Genomic DNA, 17,428 nt, shown 5'->3' on the forward strand with positions numbered 1-17,428 from the left:
CCAACTCATTTCATGGGGAAAAACTTCGGTCTGATCGTGGAAATATTCCGCTCTCTCTATCTCAATCACCACGTGATAAATGAAAGAAAGATATATATCCCGGTTACATGTAAGAATTTCCGGATATTTTAACTCCTTTGTGGATTTGTTTGGGACCATATGAACAAGAACATGCTGATGTGAAGGGGGCATGTGGATACATTTTTGTATATTATCTTACAAAATTATTTGTCTTATCTTTTTATCTTCCACGTCAGCTAAGAAAGAAAACAGAAAGAAAGCAAATACATCAAGAAAAGCATGTTCTTGAAACAAGCCTACTATTAGTGGCATGCATATCGTGCGTTGTTGCTACGAGCAAGCTACTATTAGTGACATTGGCGCCCTCCTCTGTTCGGAGAAATCTCATATTCGACTCATAAAGATGAAAAAAAAAATATATATATATTTGTAGTTAATGAGTTGGATTTTAAGTTGTTGATAATTATAGTTCATTGTGAATTAGTTAACGATCTATCGTAAAAGTATATTTGTAAATATCATAATGTTCGCCCAAGTTAGCATTTGAGAAGTTTCGAGACCCCCATCCTATACTCCAAACAAGTCATTGTTGTTGATCTAGCTAGTTAACAACACGTTAATTCAAATATCCGACTCTAAAAAGTGCATGTAGTGTTACAGTAATAAAATAGTGTTACAATGGTATAAGGAGAAAACTTTTATTTTTACTTGCCTTATACGTACCACGTTTATTAATTAGATCACCACATTAAGATCCAGATGTCGCATAGGTGGACCTTGAATGATGCCAATTAATATGAACAATCTGATGTGTTCAAACGGCGTCCACATGTTTCAAAAAATTATAGAAAGCGAGGGGTCCCCCCTAATCCACCAAACTCTCCATACCCCCACTTTCCTTTTTGTTTGTGGCATCTCGTATGCTTACCAATTTGCAAGATTTCACTTCATTCATGCTTGTCCTAAATCGATTATTATAGTCGTTGAATCACATAATAGTAGTTAGAGCGAGAGTAAAGTAGTTAGATGAGTCTTTTCAGTGTCCAAAATGTTGCAATACCATGACTTTGCAACTAGCTGATCATTTTTTTAAGAAAAAAAATTATGATAAAAAAATTCATGTTATAACACAGCCACGTAGTATAATTGATTCACTTATATTATAACATATAAATTACTTATTTAATATTATAACTTAAAGTATATGGCGTCCAACTATATTATTATATATGAATTGGTTATCTCACGTTTTTTAAATGTGTTATTTCTTTTGAGAGAACGTAGAAGAAAAGACGATAATTGTTCTGAATGTTACAAAACGAATACACACTCAATCACTTAAAGCTAGAAATTCTCTACATGCGTATTCAAATTGATGTGTTTCATGTGTGAAATATTCGTTCATCAACAAAAGTCGCATCGACCTTTTTCTCAAACAAGGAAAAGAAAAAAGAAGAAGAAACTGATTGACCCAAAATAATTGTTCTGTCACATCTAAGGTTTGGGCCGATCAACATGCAAATTATATAAGGAAAATTAAGGAAAATTAAGGAAAAATGTTTGAAAATTTTGAGTTTTAACGATAAGGATAAAATAAAGAGTAAAGTGAATAGTAACATGATTGACTTTTTAATGTAAAAATATGGTTTTTTGTTAAAGTGAACAGTACCAAGAGCTTTTCGTTAAAATTCCCAATTATATAAGATTAAAGCTTCACACTTGTTGAATTTTAAATCAAATTTGCCACTAGTAAGGCTAAAAATATGAGCAAAATAGCCATTAGATTTCATTTTGGGGTGTGATATCGACACACCATTTTTTACTTCTCCCACACCTTTTTAGTTTTCTGCCGTCGGATCGGATGAATTAAAGAAGATCAACGGATAGAAATCAACAAGGGTGTGTTAGAAGTAAAAAGGGATGTGTGAATAGCACACCCCTTCATTTTAGGCAAATTAATTAAAAGAAACGGAATAAGGTTGCTGACCACCTTCAAGTGATGATGATACTTGCCGCCTTTTTATTACAATTGGATAAGTTTAACTTTTGAGATACATACGGTGAATAGACACAAATCTTAAAATTTAAACTAATTTAATAATAATAAGTAGGGTGGTGAGCAAAAAATGCACCATGTGTTGGGAATGAATTCAAGGCTTGTATTCCACACATCACGGCTTGAGTTTGGTTTCTAGTGCTGTGATTTACACAATTGTAAACATGAGAGTTCAAATGATTTTGTGAGTATTTTCGGCCCCTATAAAGATAGACAGTGCAACGAAACCACATCCTTTTCAAACAAAATAAAAAACCTAATTGATTGGTTTAAAAATTTGCCAATAAGGACTCCTCCTCTAAACCATTGATTTAAAAACCCCCAAAATATTTTCACTAAACAAAATCAAGCACATAACCCACTTTTCCATCCAAATACAATTTCGTCAACTACCATGATACCCAATAATACAACTCTCCAAGCTGTCACTAAAGTAACCTAAAATTCCAATCCTACCCTCCGTTAAACATCCACAAATTAACCACACTCCATGCACATTAACGGCATTTTGGTAAATGAAACCGACCCCTTCAAGGAGCCATCACATATTTATATATACACACAAAGATATTAAAAGCTTTTCACGTACAAAAAGACAACATACCCCAAAACATACACTCACTCTTGCAAGAAAAACGAGCAGCCATCGGAATGTCGCCGGCAACCGGAGCTCACGTGCCACTTCTGTCGGACAGAAAGCCGGTGAGGCGGGGGTCAGTGTCCGGGGCGGTGTTCAACGTGTCCACGAGCATAATTGGAGCCGGAATTATGTCCATACCGGCAACTCTCAAGGTGCTCGGTGTGATACCGGCTTTTGTGCTTATTGTGATCATTGCTTTGCTGGCCGACGTCTCGGTGGAGTTCCTGATGAGGTTCACGCATTCCGGCGAATCCACGACGTATTCCGGCGTTATGAGGGAGTCTTTTGGGCAGGTGGGATCGGTTGCCGCACAAATATGTGTCATGATCACTAATCTTGGGTGCTTAATTATGTACCAGATAATAATTGGTAAGCTTCAATTTTCTTGGTTTTTAGGGCATTTTCTGTATCTAAATATAGCTTAACAAGAGTTTTTATTTTTTTTACTATTCTATATTCTAAACTACTCGCATTTATCGGGATGCGAAGAATTACTTGCATTTATCGGGATGCGAATCAAATTGGTTACTAGGATGGATACATTGTCCTGGTTCTGGTTAACTAACCTAATTCACGTATGCGAGCTGAGTAAGAATTAAAAGGATAATTTATTTTTGTTTGTTTTTCAGGGGATGTTCTATCTGGAAATGGGTCTGCAGGAGAAGGGCATTCAGGTGTTCTGCAAGAGTGGTTTGGAAGTCATTGGTGGAACTCCCGTGATATTGCCCTCCTATTCACACTTATTTTCATTTTCCTGCCATTGGTTTTGTTAAAGCGAGTAGGTCAGTAATCACTAAAGTACACAAACCCTTTTTTGTTAAATTTGTATAGAACTTTTACTGTGGTGTTCCTTTGTGGCCGAAAGGTCAGGGGTTTGAATTGTGGTAATAGGCTCTTTGCAAAGTAAAACTAAGGTTGCGTATGGTAGACGTTCTTTTCCCATCCTGGCAAAATAAAGGACCTTGTTGGCTTGGGATCGCCCTAACTTTTACTTGGTTGTCATGATAAATCTTTAACATTTTTGGGATTTTTTTTTGCAAATCTTCTAATATCTATTTGTCGATTTGCAGAATCTCTAAGGTTCAGTTCAGCCATATCAGTTCTTCTTGCAGTGGTTTTTGTTGGCATAAGTTCAGCCATGGCAATCTATGCAATCTTTGAAGGGAAAACCAACACCCCAAGATTGGTACCAAGCTTGGGCAAACAAACCTCCTTCTTTGACCTTTTCACTGCTGTCCCAGTCATTGTCACAGCCTTCACTTTTCACTTCAATGGTAAGGAATGTACAATTCAGGTAACAATTTACGATATGGAACAGATGACACAAAGGATAGAAGAGAATTCAAAGAATTATAGGGACGGAGTTGAGAATTTCCACAGGGGTAATTGTCACTAGATAGGGTTAACGTCCTAAAATTTAGCACTAAATACCTAATTTCCTAGACGTTTGCACTAGGTTGGAATGTGCCCAAGTCTAAGGACTTGTGCATGTCAAGCTGCTCTTCGATCCATTTTGCTATTTGTTCTACGTCAATTTACTATTGACATCTCAAACTTTCTGACCATTGCGTACTCTGATTGACATCATGAAGTGCACCCAATTGGGTTTGAGCTTGGGAAGCCGTCGGATATGATATCAGCGGTCAGGATCTCACTGGTGCTATGTGCAGCCATCTACTTCTCCATTGGACTGTTTGGGTACCTTTTGTTTGGGGATGCAATCATGGCTGACATACTTGTGAACTTTGACAGAAGCTCGGATTCAGCAATGGGGGCAGTGCTGAATGATGTGGTTCGATTAAGCTATGCCCTCCATCTGATGTTGGTTTTTCCTCTCTTGAACTTTTCTCTGAGGGTAAATTTGGATGAACTGCTTTTCCCCAAAAAGCCGCTTTTGGCCACAGATACTAGGAGATTTCTGCTTCTCACTCTTGGCCTGCTGGTTTTCTCTTACCTGGCTGCAATTGCCTTCCCAAACATTTGGTACGTTTTTCAGTTTTTGGGATCAACTTCTGCCGTCTGCCTTGCCTTCATTTTTCCGGGTGCAATTGTTCTAAGGTACTCTCTCTACTTTTCTTTTTATTAACAACTCTCTTTGGGACTCCTTTTGAAAGAGTTGAAAGAGCTTCTGGAGCTGTTTTTAAAGGACGCACGTGGAATTATAATAAAGATTTCAATGCGTTGCTTGTAAAAGCACTTCTAATAAAAAAGCTTACAAACAAGTTTTTACAGGTCATAAAAGCACTTTCTAGAGTTGCTTTCTAAGGAAGCACATGAAATTGATCAAGATTTCAATGTGTTACTTGTAAAACCACTTCTAGCAAAGACCTTTATGAATGAAAATGCCTTTTATATAAACATTTTCAAACGGGCCCTCGTCAAGAAAGTACAAACTGAGTGCCACTCGACCAACTGGTAACATGCTCTCATGTGGAACTTGACAATCTTTTTGTTCTATGAAATTACAGGGATGTACATGGCATATCTACAAGAAGGGACAGGACCATGGCAACTGTAATGGTAGTCCTGGCAGTAGTAACAAGTGCAACTGCCATTTCCACCAATGTATATAACATTTTTGGGAACAAGTCCTAGTTGATTTTCCATTTTTGTTTTCACCATTTTTGTTGTCGTTGAGGTGGCTTGTATTTTCGTGTATTATTATTCATAGTATTGTTTCTACATGCATTCTCTAAGTTTGTACCAAAAACATAAATCAAACGGCATCATGACCAAATTCCGGCATTTACAGATCCATTTTCATCGACTATTGCTTGAATATGCAATGGTTTTCTAATGTCGAAGTAGGGTTTGTGCACGGGTGAAACATTTGTGGAGAACTACAAATAAACTTAAAACTAGCTAGCATGCAAATGCATAGGCAATAAAAGGTGATCATTCATATGAGTTAAAGCCAATTTGCTGAATTCAAACTCTGTTTACTACGTTTAAAGGACAAAAGGGAAGATACGGGGCATACCCGTCTGTTCTTACAAATCGAAACATGGCGTTGTAGAGGTTGTGATGCAGCCTATAATTGAAGATTAATAATCTAAAGACCTTGAAACATCTGCGGTTGGAAAATCGTATCTCTGATCTTGGAATCTCCTGAGTAAGCCCGACTTGTATTTCTCGATTTCAGCATTCTCCAGAGAATCAGGGGTGGATCTGATAACTGGGATTGCCCCAGCTTGGTGTAAAGCTCCAAGAGCTTTATCTGCAGTTACAGAAAATAGATTAAACAACCGAAAGCAATAAGAGAGAACTGATTAACATAGCATTAATACAGTCGTATCCAATACATTATGCGAAAGCAGCTTTCGGAAGTTAACGTTTTGCAGACTCACAAAATTAATTTTGTTAACATGTATATTGTTTTCTAAACGCTTCCATCACAAACTCTTAACAAATGCTGAAAGTGAACTGTCAAAATTTACCGCAATTATTAAATGCGTATTACTCTTACAGGTGAAATACTCTCAGCAACAGCTATATTGTTTCAAAACGTGAATGTTTGGGGCATACAATATACGCTTCGTGCATCTCCAAATGTTTTAAGGCTACACTTTACCATCAGGAATGTATGATGGCAGTATCTTTAGCATCCCAGAATTTAAGCTGATACACACCTATTCTATAAAATTACCAAAATTTCAAAGTATAAACATAGGTGCATGTAGTACCAACTGTGAATGAAAATGTCTGACCTGAGGGTGATAGAGCGGTAAGAGCTTTCAAAGCCTCCTTCCTTGTGCTGTCATCCTTAGCGGCCCCCAACATATTCACGAGCTCTTGAGCACCACCCATCTCCACAATTTTCATTCTCCTTTCATCTGTAAATCAAGAGAAAACATAAAAATTTACAACCTGATTTCACAGCTGTAGATCAGAGAAATGAAATGAGCACTTATATGTTACGCAGCTCAAACACAAGAAAGTTTCTGAAAACGATTCCAGTGCAAACTGTAAATGGTAATTCATTACCAGGTGTGCTTTACAATATCAAAAGTGAATTGCTTTACCAACAAGGCAAGCAGGTATATATCTCAATGAATGAGCTTTCTCAAAATTAGACACTGATAGAAAAGAAAATCAAGCTACGAAAGTTACCATCAACCGCAAACTGAGCCAATCGAGAAGCCCCCATTCTCTTAAACAAAGGATCCTTGACTGTCAACAGCGACACGGACTGTTGCAATAAAGTATCCCCTGGAAATGTAGTAAAATACAAGAGTAAAATCAAGCAAAAACCGAGTAACTGACGAATTTCTTATTAATTCATAAATTAAAAACAAAAATTAAGATAAATTAGCTAAAGATTACAATACCCATATAAGGCATGATGTTGTAAGCTACGCAAGTTGCAGTCCCAGCAAATATCAGCTTCAACATCCATCCAATTTTTCTTTCAGCTTCCTCTTCGAGGGAGAGCTCATCTGCAATCCAATACCAGAACTCAATTTTCCTTCATTTTCTCGGCAACCAAACAGAAACTTACGGAATCAAAGATGAAATCTTGAGATGGGCAAACATTCGAATTACCTCTTCCGTTGTGAGTTGAGAAATTGCGGGGCGGCGCATTGCGCACCGGGCTTCTTGTACAGTAATACTTCGAATACTGATCGAGAAATTTTCACATCACAATCAGAACGGAGAAGTTCGAATGAAGAAAAAGAGGAACGGAATGTTGGACGGAAACCAATTCGAAGAGGGAGCTTACAGCGGTGAGCTTGGATGCTAACGTGCGCATGGTGCGAAGAGGTGACTCCTCCGAAGCTCGGTGCGGCGGAACTGAAGAGCAGGTCCGTCTTTGGACTCCCGGGGAAGAGTAAAAGGCCGAAGGGTCTGGGTCAGGTGGTTTTCTGTTATTTTTGGGTCTAAATCCAATGGGCCTTTTACTTGCAGTCCAAGAAAAAATTATATTCTTTTTAAACTTCCTTTAATTTAGAAAATTAATTATTATTTTTAATTCATACTAAATTCGTCTAAACTACAAAGTAAAGTTTTAAACTTACGAGTGCGAGTATTCAAATTTAGAGCAAAGTACAAGATGAGAAAATCGAATTGGGTGCTGATGCAGATCAGTTCGCCGATGCCTTTATTGAATCATTGGGATAAAATCAATGACTATAACCAATCAGAAGAACTTAATAACAGACATTAGTAGCTCTTAATAATAGCCACGACGTTTTGGACATTTTTTGGTTGATTGGATTACTTTCTTTATGTAATTTTCAGTTTTTTGTCATTTTAAGTTTGTTGCCATTTTAATTTTTGAATGTATGTTACAAAATGGTTATACATACCACCACTTTCTGTAAGATGAATGAGGTTGGACATTTTTGTTGGTGAATGAAATATTTAGAGAGATTTCTATCTCATATTTGTGTTTTTCTCTTGTTTAAGAGTATGCTGCTTTATTATTTCTAGTGTCTACATTGTAGGCTAGTACTAAAACCAAAGTTTATAGGGTTTTCAGGCATCTCCTTACGCTAGGAGATAGTAGACCTTACCTATCCATTATATCTATCATTTTATTTTGTTTCTATCCGCTACACCTTGCATCATTAGGCGTCCCTTGCTCCAACCGACTAGAATTGATTCCATAATTTCTTGTATTTCATTTTTACATTCCTCTACAAAATTATAGTTCTCTTTTTTTTTTTCCTAATTTTCGGTGTACGTCTATACCTCTCATCATGTAACGAGTGACGAGAGACTCAGAGAGATATATAGTCAGGGATAGCCAAGAATCTTCTGTATGATGAGGTTAATGTAACTCATTAATTTAATTCACCTTGAAACCGAAAAACCAAAAAGGCACCAGCATCATACATATTTTTGTCGATTACAACTGGATCTATTTTTGAACTACGAATTTGGGTAACAAATACAAAATTAAAAACTGAAAAGGAGTAGGATTAAGATAACTATAAAACTTTTGAGCTCGACTGTTGACAAAATCTGCTGATCACCGTAGCTGATTTCCTTAGAACATGAAGTCAGCAACAACAAAACAATAAAACTTTATAGTTATCTTTATCCCACTATGTGGAGTCGACTGATCTTCCTTGAACAAGAAAGCTGACTTCGGATCCATGCTTTCAGATCAAGAAAAAAACTTCTATTTCCTGTTGAAGTTTGTGCAGGAAAGGAAAAAAAATAACAAGTTTGATTAAACTTGCAAGTTCAAACAAAGTCCAATGAACCCCCAAAGAAACCTGGTTTAAGAGATGAAGAGAATTTTGGCAAACCTTTTGTTCGGTTTTGGTGGGATTAGTCCTCTTTTTTCGAGGCTCTTGAACCGATCCTTGACAAGGGTGGAACAACCCTTTTGGGAAAAAATGAAAGAAGCAATTAGACTTCCCCCCAGTCTTGTCTGAACACAAAGAAAAAGAATGTAAGCAAGAAAAGTGCGTTGTACCTTTAGCTTACGGAGGGATCCAGTTATTTCTTCAGACAAGAGGACTTGAATCGGGGCAGGCTCGAACCTGTAATAGAAGGATTACAAAAAGGAAGATAAAAACAAAAATGATACTAAAGGCGTGAGAGAGAAAGCATTGCTTAAGACATACTTATGCTTTCCCAGTCGTGGGGGACATGACTTTCGTTTTTCTTCCTTAGCTACAACTTGTCGAAGATGTCTTTTATGCCTCTCCTCGTCCTCTTTAGCTATTTCCTCAATGATATCTGGTAAGCTGTGACCAAGGGACAAAGCAATTCTTAGAGTGTAATCTTCACCAGCGTACTCTAGAGACAAAAGTTGTATAAGTAATAACCCATCAATTTCTTTAGAAAGCTTCTTGGCCTCTCTCGCTTCTGCTTCCTTTTTAAGCTGTTCTTTACGCCTAGCTCTCTTATTTAAGACGACTGTTGTCACCCTCTTTGTTTTTAAAGGCCTGCACCATGTTTTTTCAAGCAACATGAATCGTGGCATTTTAGTTTTGATGGCCTTATGATGCATGGAACAGAATATTAGCAATATAAAAAAAAAAATTGGGCTCACCTTTTCTCGGATGCAGCATCCCCATTCTCATCCAAATTTTCTTGATTCATATCATCATCAGTGCCTTCATCTGCCTCGAGAAAATACATCTAATAAAGTAGATTGGTCCCGTAAGGTTCACAGTTATGTACAAAAAAATTAAACTAACATAAAATATTTGTCGTTATGACTTCATGTCTATCTGGTTTATTGTGACAAAAATGATAGGAACAAAAGACACTCACTTCTTCTTCATCAACAGCCTCCCCAGGAACGGTTAAAGGAACCGGTTGAGCTCCTAGCTCTTTTTTATAGACTTTCCCCATTTCTTCTGCAACAGCATGAGCCAATGTTTCCTGGATTGAGAAAACGAGGCAAAGATGAGAGAACTTTACGCCATACAAGCTAAAAGGTTAACCAAAAAAAAGTACCAAATGGCAGATATTAAGAAATTACCTGATGACTTTCAAATGTGGGATTGAATGAGGATCCCGGAGGCTCAACTTCTACGGCAGGAATAATTGATGGCTTCTTCATCTTCAAAAATTCAATAAAATCTATCAACTAAGAGCCATGGAATGTTTGCTAAAACTGTGACTATTCAAACAATAACACAGCAGCCAAATGCTGCTTCAGATTCTATATGACTCCTAGATAAGATGCGATCCATGATGCATCTTAGCGCATTACCACTAGTGGAATTAGAGTTACAGAAACAGACAAGAACCAATATGAACAACAATATGATCATATTCTTGAACTTAAACGACAAGCCTTACCTTCTTGGTTTTTTTGTTGTCGTCACCTGCGTGAGAGTTAAAAACAGTCAATGTAATGCACAGAACCGTATAATAAAAGAAAAAAAAAGTAATAAAATAGTGGAAACAATGCCATAGATGTTAAGGTTGAGGAACCTGTATATCCCCATAAGTCAGCCATGCCAGAATGTGAGACAGAACCCTGTGAGATTTCAAACTAAAATTAATACAAAACTGCTAGAACTAGATAACATCTGCAGTTTTACATATAACAACTGACCTTAGGACTCCATTCAGATCCATCCATCAGTTCTGGAACCTTTTTATGTGCTTTCTTGGATTTCTTCTGTGTCGAAGAATGCACTGGTTGTACAAATGGGTTTTTCTGTAGCATGCTCTCAACGTGGAGTACTTTCTGTCTATGTTTTTCAATCTTCCTCTTCACCGAAAGATCTGGTCAGACCAAAGCACACAAGTTCAGTTCCACTAACTAAAGAAAATGAGTAAGAAAACAGAGAGCATAAAACAAAAGAAAGGAACTGAACTGGACCACACTAGTAAGTATACTTATCAATCAGTGCCTATTTGACTCACTCCAGATTTCTATACAGTAATCAAACCCGGATTGAATACAATGAGATTCTTTCGGAGCTTTAAACGACGGATTGACTAAGAGTCTAATCCTTAAACAAAAATTCAAGCTAAATTCTATCCAAATCCAAGCATAATCTAGAAAATCTACCACTCTAAGGGCTGGTTTGGTATTGCTGTGCTTTGAAAAAAAAGCTGCTGTAAGAATAAGCGGCTGTGCTGTGAGAATAAGCGGCTGTGAAATAAAGCCAGTAGAGTGTTTGGTAAACTTTTTTGTGAAAGTGCTTTTGGAAAAAAAAGCAGGATGATAGTGTGTCTTTTCATTAAAGGAGCATTGTAGCTCCGTGTGCTTTGAAAAAACTGGCTTTTTTTCAAAGCAGCAAATAGCAGCTTCAGCTTTTCCTTTGATTTTCAGCTTATTCTCACAGCAGCTTCCAAAATAAGCTTTTTTTTTTTTCAGTTTACCAAACACAAAAATGACCCTCAACTTTTTTTCACAGTGGCTTTTTTTAAAATCACCTCAATCCCAAACGGGGCCTAAGGATTCCATTCTCTTTCCCTCCAAGCAAAATGGCCCTCATTTTCTTCCGCAAAAAAAAGAAAAAAAACAGTTCTTCGTAAAATATCAGAGTTTGTTTCACCATCACATGAAGTTAAAGAAAGCTCTTTTAACAGAAAATGCAGCAAACCAATCAAATTTACAACACACAATAATGTGAAATTCCAATAAAACTCTTCCATTTATTCGTTGGCTTCGTATTTCGATAAGTTTAAACCACAAACCCCAGCACAAAACAAATTCTAATTTCCGCACCAATTCACCTCACAAGTCCTTAGAAACCGAATTAATTCAATGTCAACCAGCTTGCAATTGCAGGAAAAGGGGATGATTGGAAACTTTGGAAAACCCAAAAGGCATGAAGGTAAAAGCACCGTGGTGGAGAAAGGAGGTACCTTTGGACTTGTCTTCGAAGAAGAGGGACTCGGCGGCGGCGGAGGCAAGAGAGCCGCCGGAAAGAGCGTCCTTGGTGGACTGCTCGAAGAAGTCGTGGATGTCATCGGTGCTGATGTTTGCCCTCCATGCCTTCTTTCCCTTCCTGGAGGTCTTGGCTTTCTTCCCCATACCTTTTCTCTCTGGTTCTGAGTTCCGAAGCGCCCTGCTTTCTCTGTGGGTTTAGGGAGTGAGTTTATAAACCCTAACGACTGAATGGGGGAGAGCGAAGTCGTTATTTCGCTGGTCTAACGAAAAATTATATTTTTACGTTAAAATCATACTATTTATTTTATTTTATTCTTATTATTAAAATTAAAAATTTTCAAAAAATTTCCGTTAGTTTTTCTTTTTTCTTTTTGCTTTTTTTAATTCTATTGAAGGCAAAAGCTTTTTATTATTTATTTATTTATGTGAGCAAAATAATATACAGAACATTCAAATTCGTTGTCGAATGCAGTGGTGGGCTTCGGAAAAGATGGTTCCGATAACAGAGAGACATTTCAAGGCATAAGCTGCCATTGTACTCCCTATGAGTCGGAATCACACCGAATTTGATCAATTTCTAAGAAAGCAGAAAGAAGGAATCACACCGAATTTGTATACACTCATCAGCATCTCAAAAGCAGTCGGGAAGTTAGGTGATCTTGACAAGAGCAAGATTGTTCACAGTTACGCATCTGAATTGGGCATGGAGTCCAGTGTTCTTGTAGGAACTGCTCTTATTGATATGTACGCCAAATGCAAGTCTTTGTCTGATGCCAGATCAGTTTTTGACTTGAATTTCACCAGTTGTAAAACCAATCCGCCATGGAATGCAATGATCTCTGGCTATTCACAGTGCGGTCACAACCAAGAAGCATTGGAGCTCTTTGTGAGAATGTGCGCAAACAATATAAAACCAGACAAATACACTTACTGCAGTGTTTTCAATGCAATAGCTGCGTTGAAATGTTTGCATTTAGGAAAGGAAATTCACTGGATGGTTTTAAAGTCCGGGATAGAAATGAAAGTTACAAGCGTCTCCAATGCATATGCCAAATGTGAGTTGCTCGAAGACGTACAGAAGGTCTTTGAAGGATAGAAGAGAGAGATTTAGTATCTTGGACAACACTGGTGACTGCTTGTTCACAATGTTCTGAATGGGAGGATGCACTGACAGTCTTCTCAAAGTTGAGAGTGTTGGTATTCAAAGTTTACTAACTCAATAACAAAAATATGTGGGTGATAAGTTTTCTAACTTTATCACACCTCTCACTATCACTCTTAATAAAATTGGACAAACGAAAGGAGAGAAGTAGCAAGCTTGTTGATAACAACACACTTTGAAATATTAGAAGAGGTTACAAACTCAATTGCTTACAAGCTGAAATGGAAATGAGATTCTGATGTAATATACTAAAGCCTTGCAAGAGGCTTAGTTATACATGCAAAAAGTGACAAACCACTAAAGTGCTTTTAATAAACAAATACAACTTGTCATGTAATGAATGATGGTGTTTACCATCTTTACACCCTTTCACACATAAACCACCTTTTGATGCACACACACATGCAACTTTTCTAAAAGTAGTTCAGCTATCACATGGCAGCACACTACTGTCTTGTAATCACCTTTCGGCTGACAGATGGAGGGAGTAATGATGTTTGTAGTTGTAGGTGAACAACCTGGAAAGAACTAACAACTAACTTTAATCATTGACAACCTGTTTTTATTTGAATTTCCAACAGAGAGAAAAAGGCTTTACACTAAACGAGTTTACCATTTCTAGTGTGCTTGTTGCATGTGCCAGCTTTTGTTTCCTTGAGTATGGTCAGCAAGTCCATGGCCTCCTTTGCAAGGTTGGCTTGGACACAGAAAAGTGTATAGAAAGTGCACTAGTCGACATGTATGCCAAATGTGGTAATATAGCTGAGGCACAAGAGGTCTATGAGAGGATTTCTGAACCGGATACAGTTTCATGGACTGCTATTATATCAGGCCATGCTCAACATGGGCTTGTCGAGGATGCCCTTGAACTCCTTAAGAGAATGGTGCAGATGGGTGTGAAGGCGAATGATGTGACACTATTGTGTGTTCTGTTTGCATGCAGCCACCGTGGTATGGTAAAAGAAGGCCTCAATCATTTTCATCAAATGGAAAAATCATATGGGGTGGTGTCAAAGATGGAACATTATGCTTGTATTGTTGATCTCTTAGGTCGTGCAGGCCGTCTTAATGATGCAATGGAGTTCATAGAAAGGATGCCAATTGAGCCCAACGAAATGGTATGGCAGACTTTGTTGGGAGCATGAAAATGTTGAGTTGGGGGAGATTGCAGCTGAGAAGATTCTTTCGGTTACACCAGAATCCTCGGATACCTATCTTCTTCTATCCAACACTTATATCAGGACAGGGAGTTATGAAGATGGACTTAGTCTGAGCGATGTGATGAGTGACCGAGGTGTGAAAAATGAACCAGGTTGTAGTTGGATTTCTGTGAAAGGTAGAATCCACAAATTTTATGCAGGGGATCAACAACATCCTGAAAAGCATGATATATACGCAAAGGTAGAAGTGCTGAGAGTGAAACTCAAATCCATGGGTTACATTCCAGATTTGTGTTATGTATTGCAAGATGTGAATTTGGTAGATAAAGGGGGATGCCTGGATGAGCTTGCTGAGTAGAAAAGATTAATGCCATCAATTTGTTCAATATTTCTTGTATAAGCATGTCAAGTAGGGGGACAAAATGTTCAGGTGTGGTATATATGATCACTCTAAAGAGAAGTGGTAGCAACTAAGAGCAAATGAATGTTTAGATGATAAAATTCCGAGGGCGGAAGTGCCATGTACATTCAATGATTTCTTTTTTCAGCTGCTCAGCTCTTCTTCATGCTTGGGAGCGGAGCATCGAGGTACATGCAGACTACAGATGAAAAACTATGAATGCCAACTAAATATCATTGTGCAATTAACTATGGTGGATTTTTGGCTTCTTTGATCACAGATAATTTTTCGGGCACAGGAGATGTACTCAAGGGGCTGTGTATAGGGTCAGGTAGCAGGATTGAGTTCATCGTTAAGGACCCTGGGGCTCACAACTATTCAACAACATCCACCGATACAAAGCTATTGAACCGTACAGCTGCACCGAATTTCATACCTCGTGATAAGAGGTGCAGAGAAAGGGGTATGCAACTTGTTCTCCTGACTTTGAGGAAAACCAAGTGGAAATCCTATTCTGAAGTCAGGCTTTTCAACTCATTTGTTTAGGGTTCAGCTTTGTTTTATGTAATGAGCTGGATAAAGGAGGTTGACTACTTTTCCTGAATTGTATATGGGGATGGGACATATTTTATCTACAACACTAAGTATTTACTGAAGGAACTCACATCAAAATATGAGTGAGGTTCAATCATTCATATCCACGAACTGCACCATGTGATGCAACTAATTCACATGTCATATTAATTGTGTCGTTCACTCATACTATATCTTATAGAGCAATACACCAACCATCATGTGATGCAGGCGCAGCAAATAGAAGCGAATTAAAATGATAGATATGATGGATATGTATTGTCCACTATCTTCTGGTGCGATGAGAGACCTGAAAACCCTAATAACTTTGATTCTAATACCAGCTTACGACGTCGACACTAGAAATAACAAAGCTGCAGACTCTTAAACAAGAGAAAGACACATAAAAATGAGTTTACAACTCAAATATCAATATGATAATTCAAAACAACATCCCCTTCTTCTTTGCAAATACAAGTATTTATAGGTTTACAACTTAAAGTGAGAAATATGAAAAGACAAAAAATAAAAAATAAAAAAATAAAGGCTTACAATATAACTCCCATAAAACTAAATGATTTCATAAAATGTCATTAACTTAGGAACTCCATAAGCCACAAATTTAAAGCTAGATCATGCATTATAACTAAAAAAATGCATGTATTATATTATAAAACTTAAATTCTAGCTATTAGTAATTTTATATAATAATGCTTTTAGTCCTTGACCTGAATCATCATGTGACGGTTTGGCAGTTACACTAACAAAATTTCTCTTAGAGTTTTTCTAGTATGGACCAGAGCATAAGATACACTAAGATCATTGAATATTCAATCTTCATCTACCAAATCACTAATCGCACATTTAGTTGTTCATTCACCTTGTGGTTGATGCTATGTGTAGTCTCATTCTAGAATTTTCCTTTTCTCTACAAGGTGGCTAAAAACTTTTTACTCTTTTGCTTCTCCAATCTCCAACCCAAAATCTCAACAGTGTCTCCTATCTTTGTGGGGCATAAAAAAATTTGATAGCAAAAACAGGACATGAACACTAAGAAAGGCAGCAATCTGTGCCTTTGAAACAGCAACCAAAATCTACAAAAAGACAGCAACCTAGCAGTTGAAAACACCCTTCCTTCTGAGATGTCTCTCTTGCTTTGCTTGTACATATATATACATATTACATATATACATTATATATTCAGATACACACACACATCCATCTGGTCTTAATATTTCTGCCATCGCTGGGAGGATCTTTGCAGGTTCCAATTTACATGTGATGAACAAGACACACGTAGCTAGGGACACTCATATATGATGTATATGATCCATGTTTCTCTGCTTTGCTATGCTCCATGCAACTTTTACAAATTATTTGCAAATTATTTTCTTTTCTCATCACTGTAATTGCAATTATGTAACTTCGATGCCTACAACCAACTCCGTGACCTCTATTTTTATTTTATTTTATAATTTTTTATTTTTTGGTTTGTATAATTTTTATTTTGTTATCTGGGTCAAGATCAATGACTCAGTGCGGTTGATTGCTCAACTCTAAATAGAACATTAGGTGCCCTTTGTGACTTAAGGCCATGCATAAGGATATGCTACGAGTAATGTTAGGAAGAACATTTATTTAAATTATATTTTCTAAATCACATGATGTGGATATTGATAATTAAATTATTACTTAAGTGTTTAATTAACGAGCTTATTCTATATTTGTGACACATTATATGATTCATAAATGTGATCTAAATAGATGGTTTTCCTAGTGTTTTCATAATGCTATATATAGTCCATTGTTTTGTTTGTTGTAATTGATAGGTAGGTCACCTCCAAGATGATGAGTACATATTTCAAAAGAGAGTTTTTAGTGTGCCCGAAATACTGGCACATACGCTATATGTTATTATACAAGTGGACATAATCTATATATCTATATTCATCACTATATTCACCATATTCACCATATTCACCTCAATTTCAAAAAGCTAGAGCCAAAATATATATTGAATGCCCTAAACCACAAGGATGCAAAATGGGATGCAAAATGTGACTGAACCTTAAATATATAGTACATGCCTCATATTGTATCACT

The 17,428-nt window shown here is 37.1% G+C and overlaps 4 protein-coding genes across 4 annotated transcripts; 2 read left to right on the forward strand and 2 right to left on the reverse strand.

Annotated features, from left to right (window-relative positions):
* Positions 1-2,613: 2,613 nt before the first annotated feature.
* On the forward strand, positions 2,614-5,462 carry LOC103437754 (amino acid transporter AVT6C-like). The gene is made up of 5 exons (XM_008376256.4): positions 2,614-3,086; positions 3,347-3,499; positions 3,788-3,991; positions 4,310-4,775; positions 5,186-5,462. The coding sequence occupies exons 1-5, from the start codon at positions 2,729-2,731 to the stop codon at positions 5,310-5,312; spliced, it is 1,308 nt and encodes a 435-aa protein (XP_008374478.2). The 5' UTR covers positions 2,614-2,728; the 3' UTR covers positions 5,313-5,462.
* Positions 5,463-5,597: 135 nt separating this feature from the next.
* Positions 5,598-7,594, reverse strand: LOC103437764 (uncharacterized). The gene is made up of 6 exons (XM_008376267.4): positions 7,438-7,594; positions 7,260-7,335; positions 7,046-7,153; positions 6,828-6,926; positions 6,425-6,550; positions 5,598-5,934 (listed from the first exon to the last, which is right to left on the reverse strand). The coding sequence occupies exons 1-6, from the start codon at positions 7,465-7,467 to the stop codon at positions 5,762-5,764; spliced, it is 612 nt and encodes a 203-aa protein (XP_008374489.1). The 5' UTR covers positions 7,468-7,594; the 3' UTR covers positions 5,598-5,761.
* Positions 7,595-8,482: 888 nt separating this feature from the next.
* LOC103437774 (ribosome biogenesis protein NOP53-like) lies at positions 8,483-12,282 on the reverse strand. Its single transcript, XM_008376279.4, has 12 exons — positions 12,006-12,282; positions 10,741-10,913; positions 10,617-10,662; positions 10,482-10,507; positions 10,159-10,239; positions 9,948-10,058; positions 9,724-9,812; positions 9,497-9,616; positions 9,293-9,415; positions 9,142-9,208; positions 8,972-9,048; positions 8,483-8,848 (listed from the first exon to the last, which is right to left on the reverse strand). Exons 1-12 carry the CDS (start codon positions 12,172-12,174, stop codon positions 8,842-8,844), a joined length of 1,089 nt encoding a protein of 362 aa, XP_008374501.2. The 5' UTR covers positions 12,175-12,282; the 3' UTR covers positions 8,483-8,841.
* A 292-nt stretch (positions 12,283-12,574) lies between these two features.
* LOC103438225 (putative pentatricopeptide repeat-containing protein At3g15130) lies at positions 12,575-15,298 on the forward strand. Its single transcript, XM_008376754.2, has 4 exons — positions 12,575-13,111; positions 13,774-14,310; positions 14,901-14,940; positions 15,033-15,298. Exons 1-4 carry the CDS (start codon positions 12,575-12,577, stop codon positions 15,296-15,298), a joined length of 1,380 nt encoding a protein of 459 aa, XP_008374976.2.
* The last annotated feature ends 2,130 nt before the right edge of the window (positions 15,299-17,428 follow it).

Source organism: Malus domestica, chromosome 01 (genome assembly GCF_042453785.1).
Source record: "Malus domestica chromosome 01, GDT2T_hap1".
Classification (NCBI taxonomy): domain Eukaryota; kingdom Viridiplantae; phylum Streptophyta; class Magnoliopsida; order Rosales; family Rosaceae; genus Malus; species Malus domestica.

Excerpts from the sequence above, each read along its gene's own strand:
- LOC103437754 (XM_008376256.4), top strand. The coding sequence starts at position 2,729 with ATGTCGCCGGCAACCGGAGCTCACGTGCCACTTCTGTCGGACAGAAAG. Across the intron at positions 3,087-3,346 it reads TATGTACCAGATAATAATTG|GGGATGTTCTATCTGGAAAT; the intron begins GTAAGCTTCAAT and ends TTTGTTTTTCAG. Across the intron at positions 3,992-4,309 it reads CTTCACTTTTCACTTCAATG|TGCACCCAATTGGGTTTGAG; the intron begins GTAAGGAATGTA and ends GACATCATGAAG.
- LOC103437774 (XM_008376279.4), bottom strand. The coding sequence starts at position 12,174 with ATGGGGAAGAAAGCCAAGACCTCCAGGAAGGGAAAGAAGGCATGGAGG. Across the intron at positions 9,617-9,723 it reads GATGCTGCATCCGAGAAAAG|GCCTTTAAAAACAAAGAGGG; the intron begins GTGAGCCCAATT and ends AACATGGTGCAG. Across the intron at positions 9,049-9,141 it reads GATCCCTCCGTAAGCTAAAG|GGTTGTTCCACCCTTGTCAA; the intron begins GTACAACGCACT and ends TTTTCCCAAAAG.
- LOC103437764 (XM_008376267.4), bottom strand. The coding sequence starts at position 7,467 with ATGCGCACGTTAGCATCCAAGCTCACCGCT. Across the intron at positions 6,927-7,045 it reads CAACATCATGCCTTATATGG|GGGATACTTTATTGCAACAG; the intron begins GTATTGTAATCT and ends CTACATTTCCAG. Across the intron at positions 5,935-6,424 it reads TACCGCTCTATCACCCTCAG|ATAAAGCTCTTGGAGCTTTA; the intron begins GTCAGACATTTT and ends CTGTAACTGCAG.
- LOC103438225 (XM_008376754.2), top strand. The coding sequence starts at position 12,575 with ATGAGTCGGAATCACACCGAATTTGATCAATTTCTAAGAAAGCAGAAA. Across the intron at positions 13,112-13,773 it reads TGCTCGAAGACGTACAGAAG|AGAGAAAAAGGCTTTACACT; the intron begins GTCTTTGAAGGA and ends AATTTCCAACAG. Across the intron at positions 14,941-15,032 it reads CTTGGGAGCGGAGCATCGAG|ATAATTTTTCGGGCACAGGA; the intron begins GTACATGCAGAC and ends CTTTGATCACAG.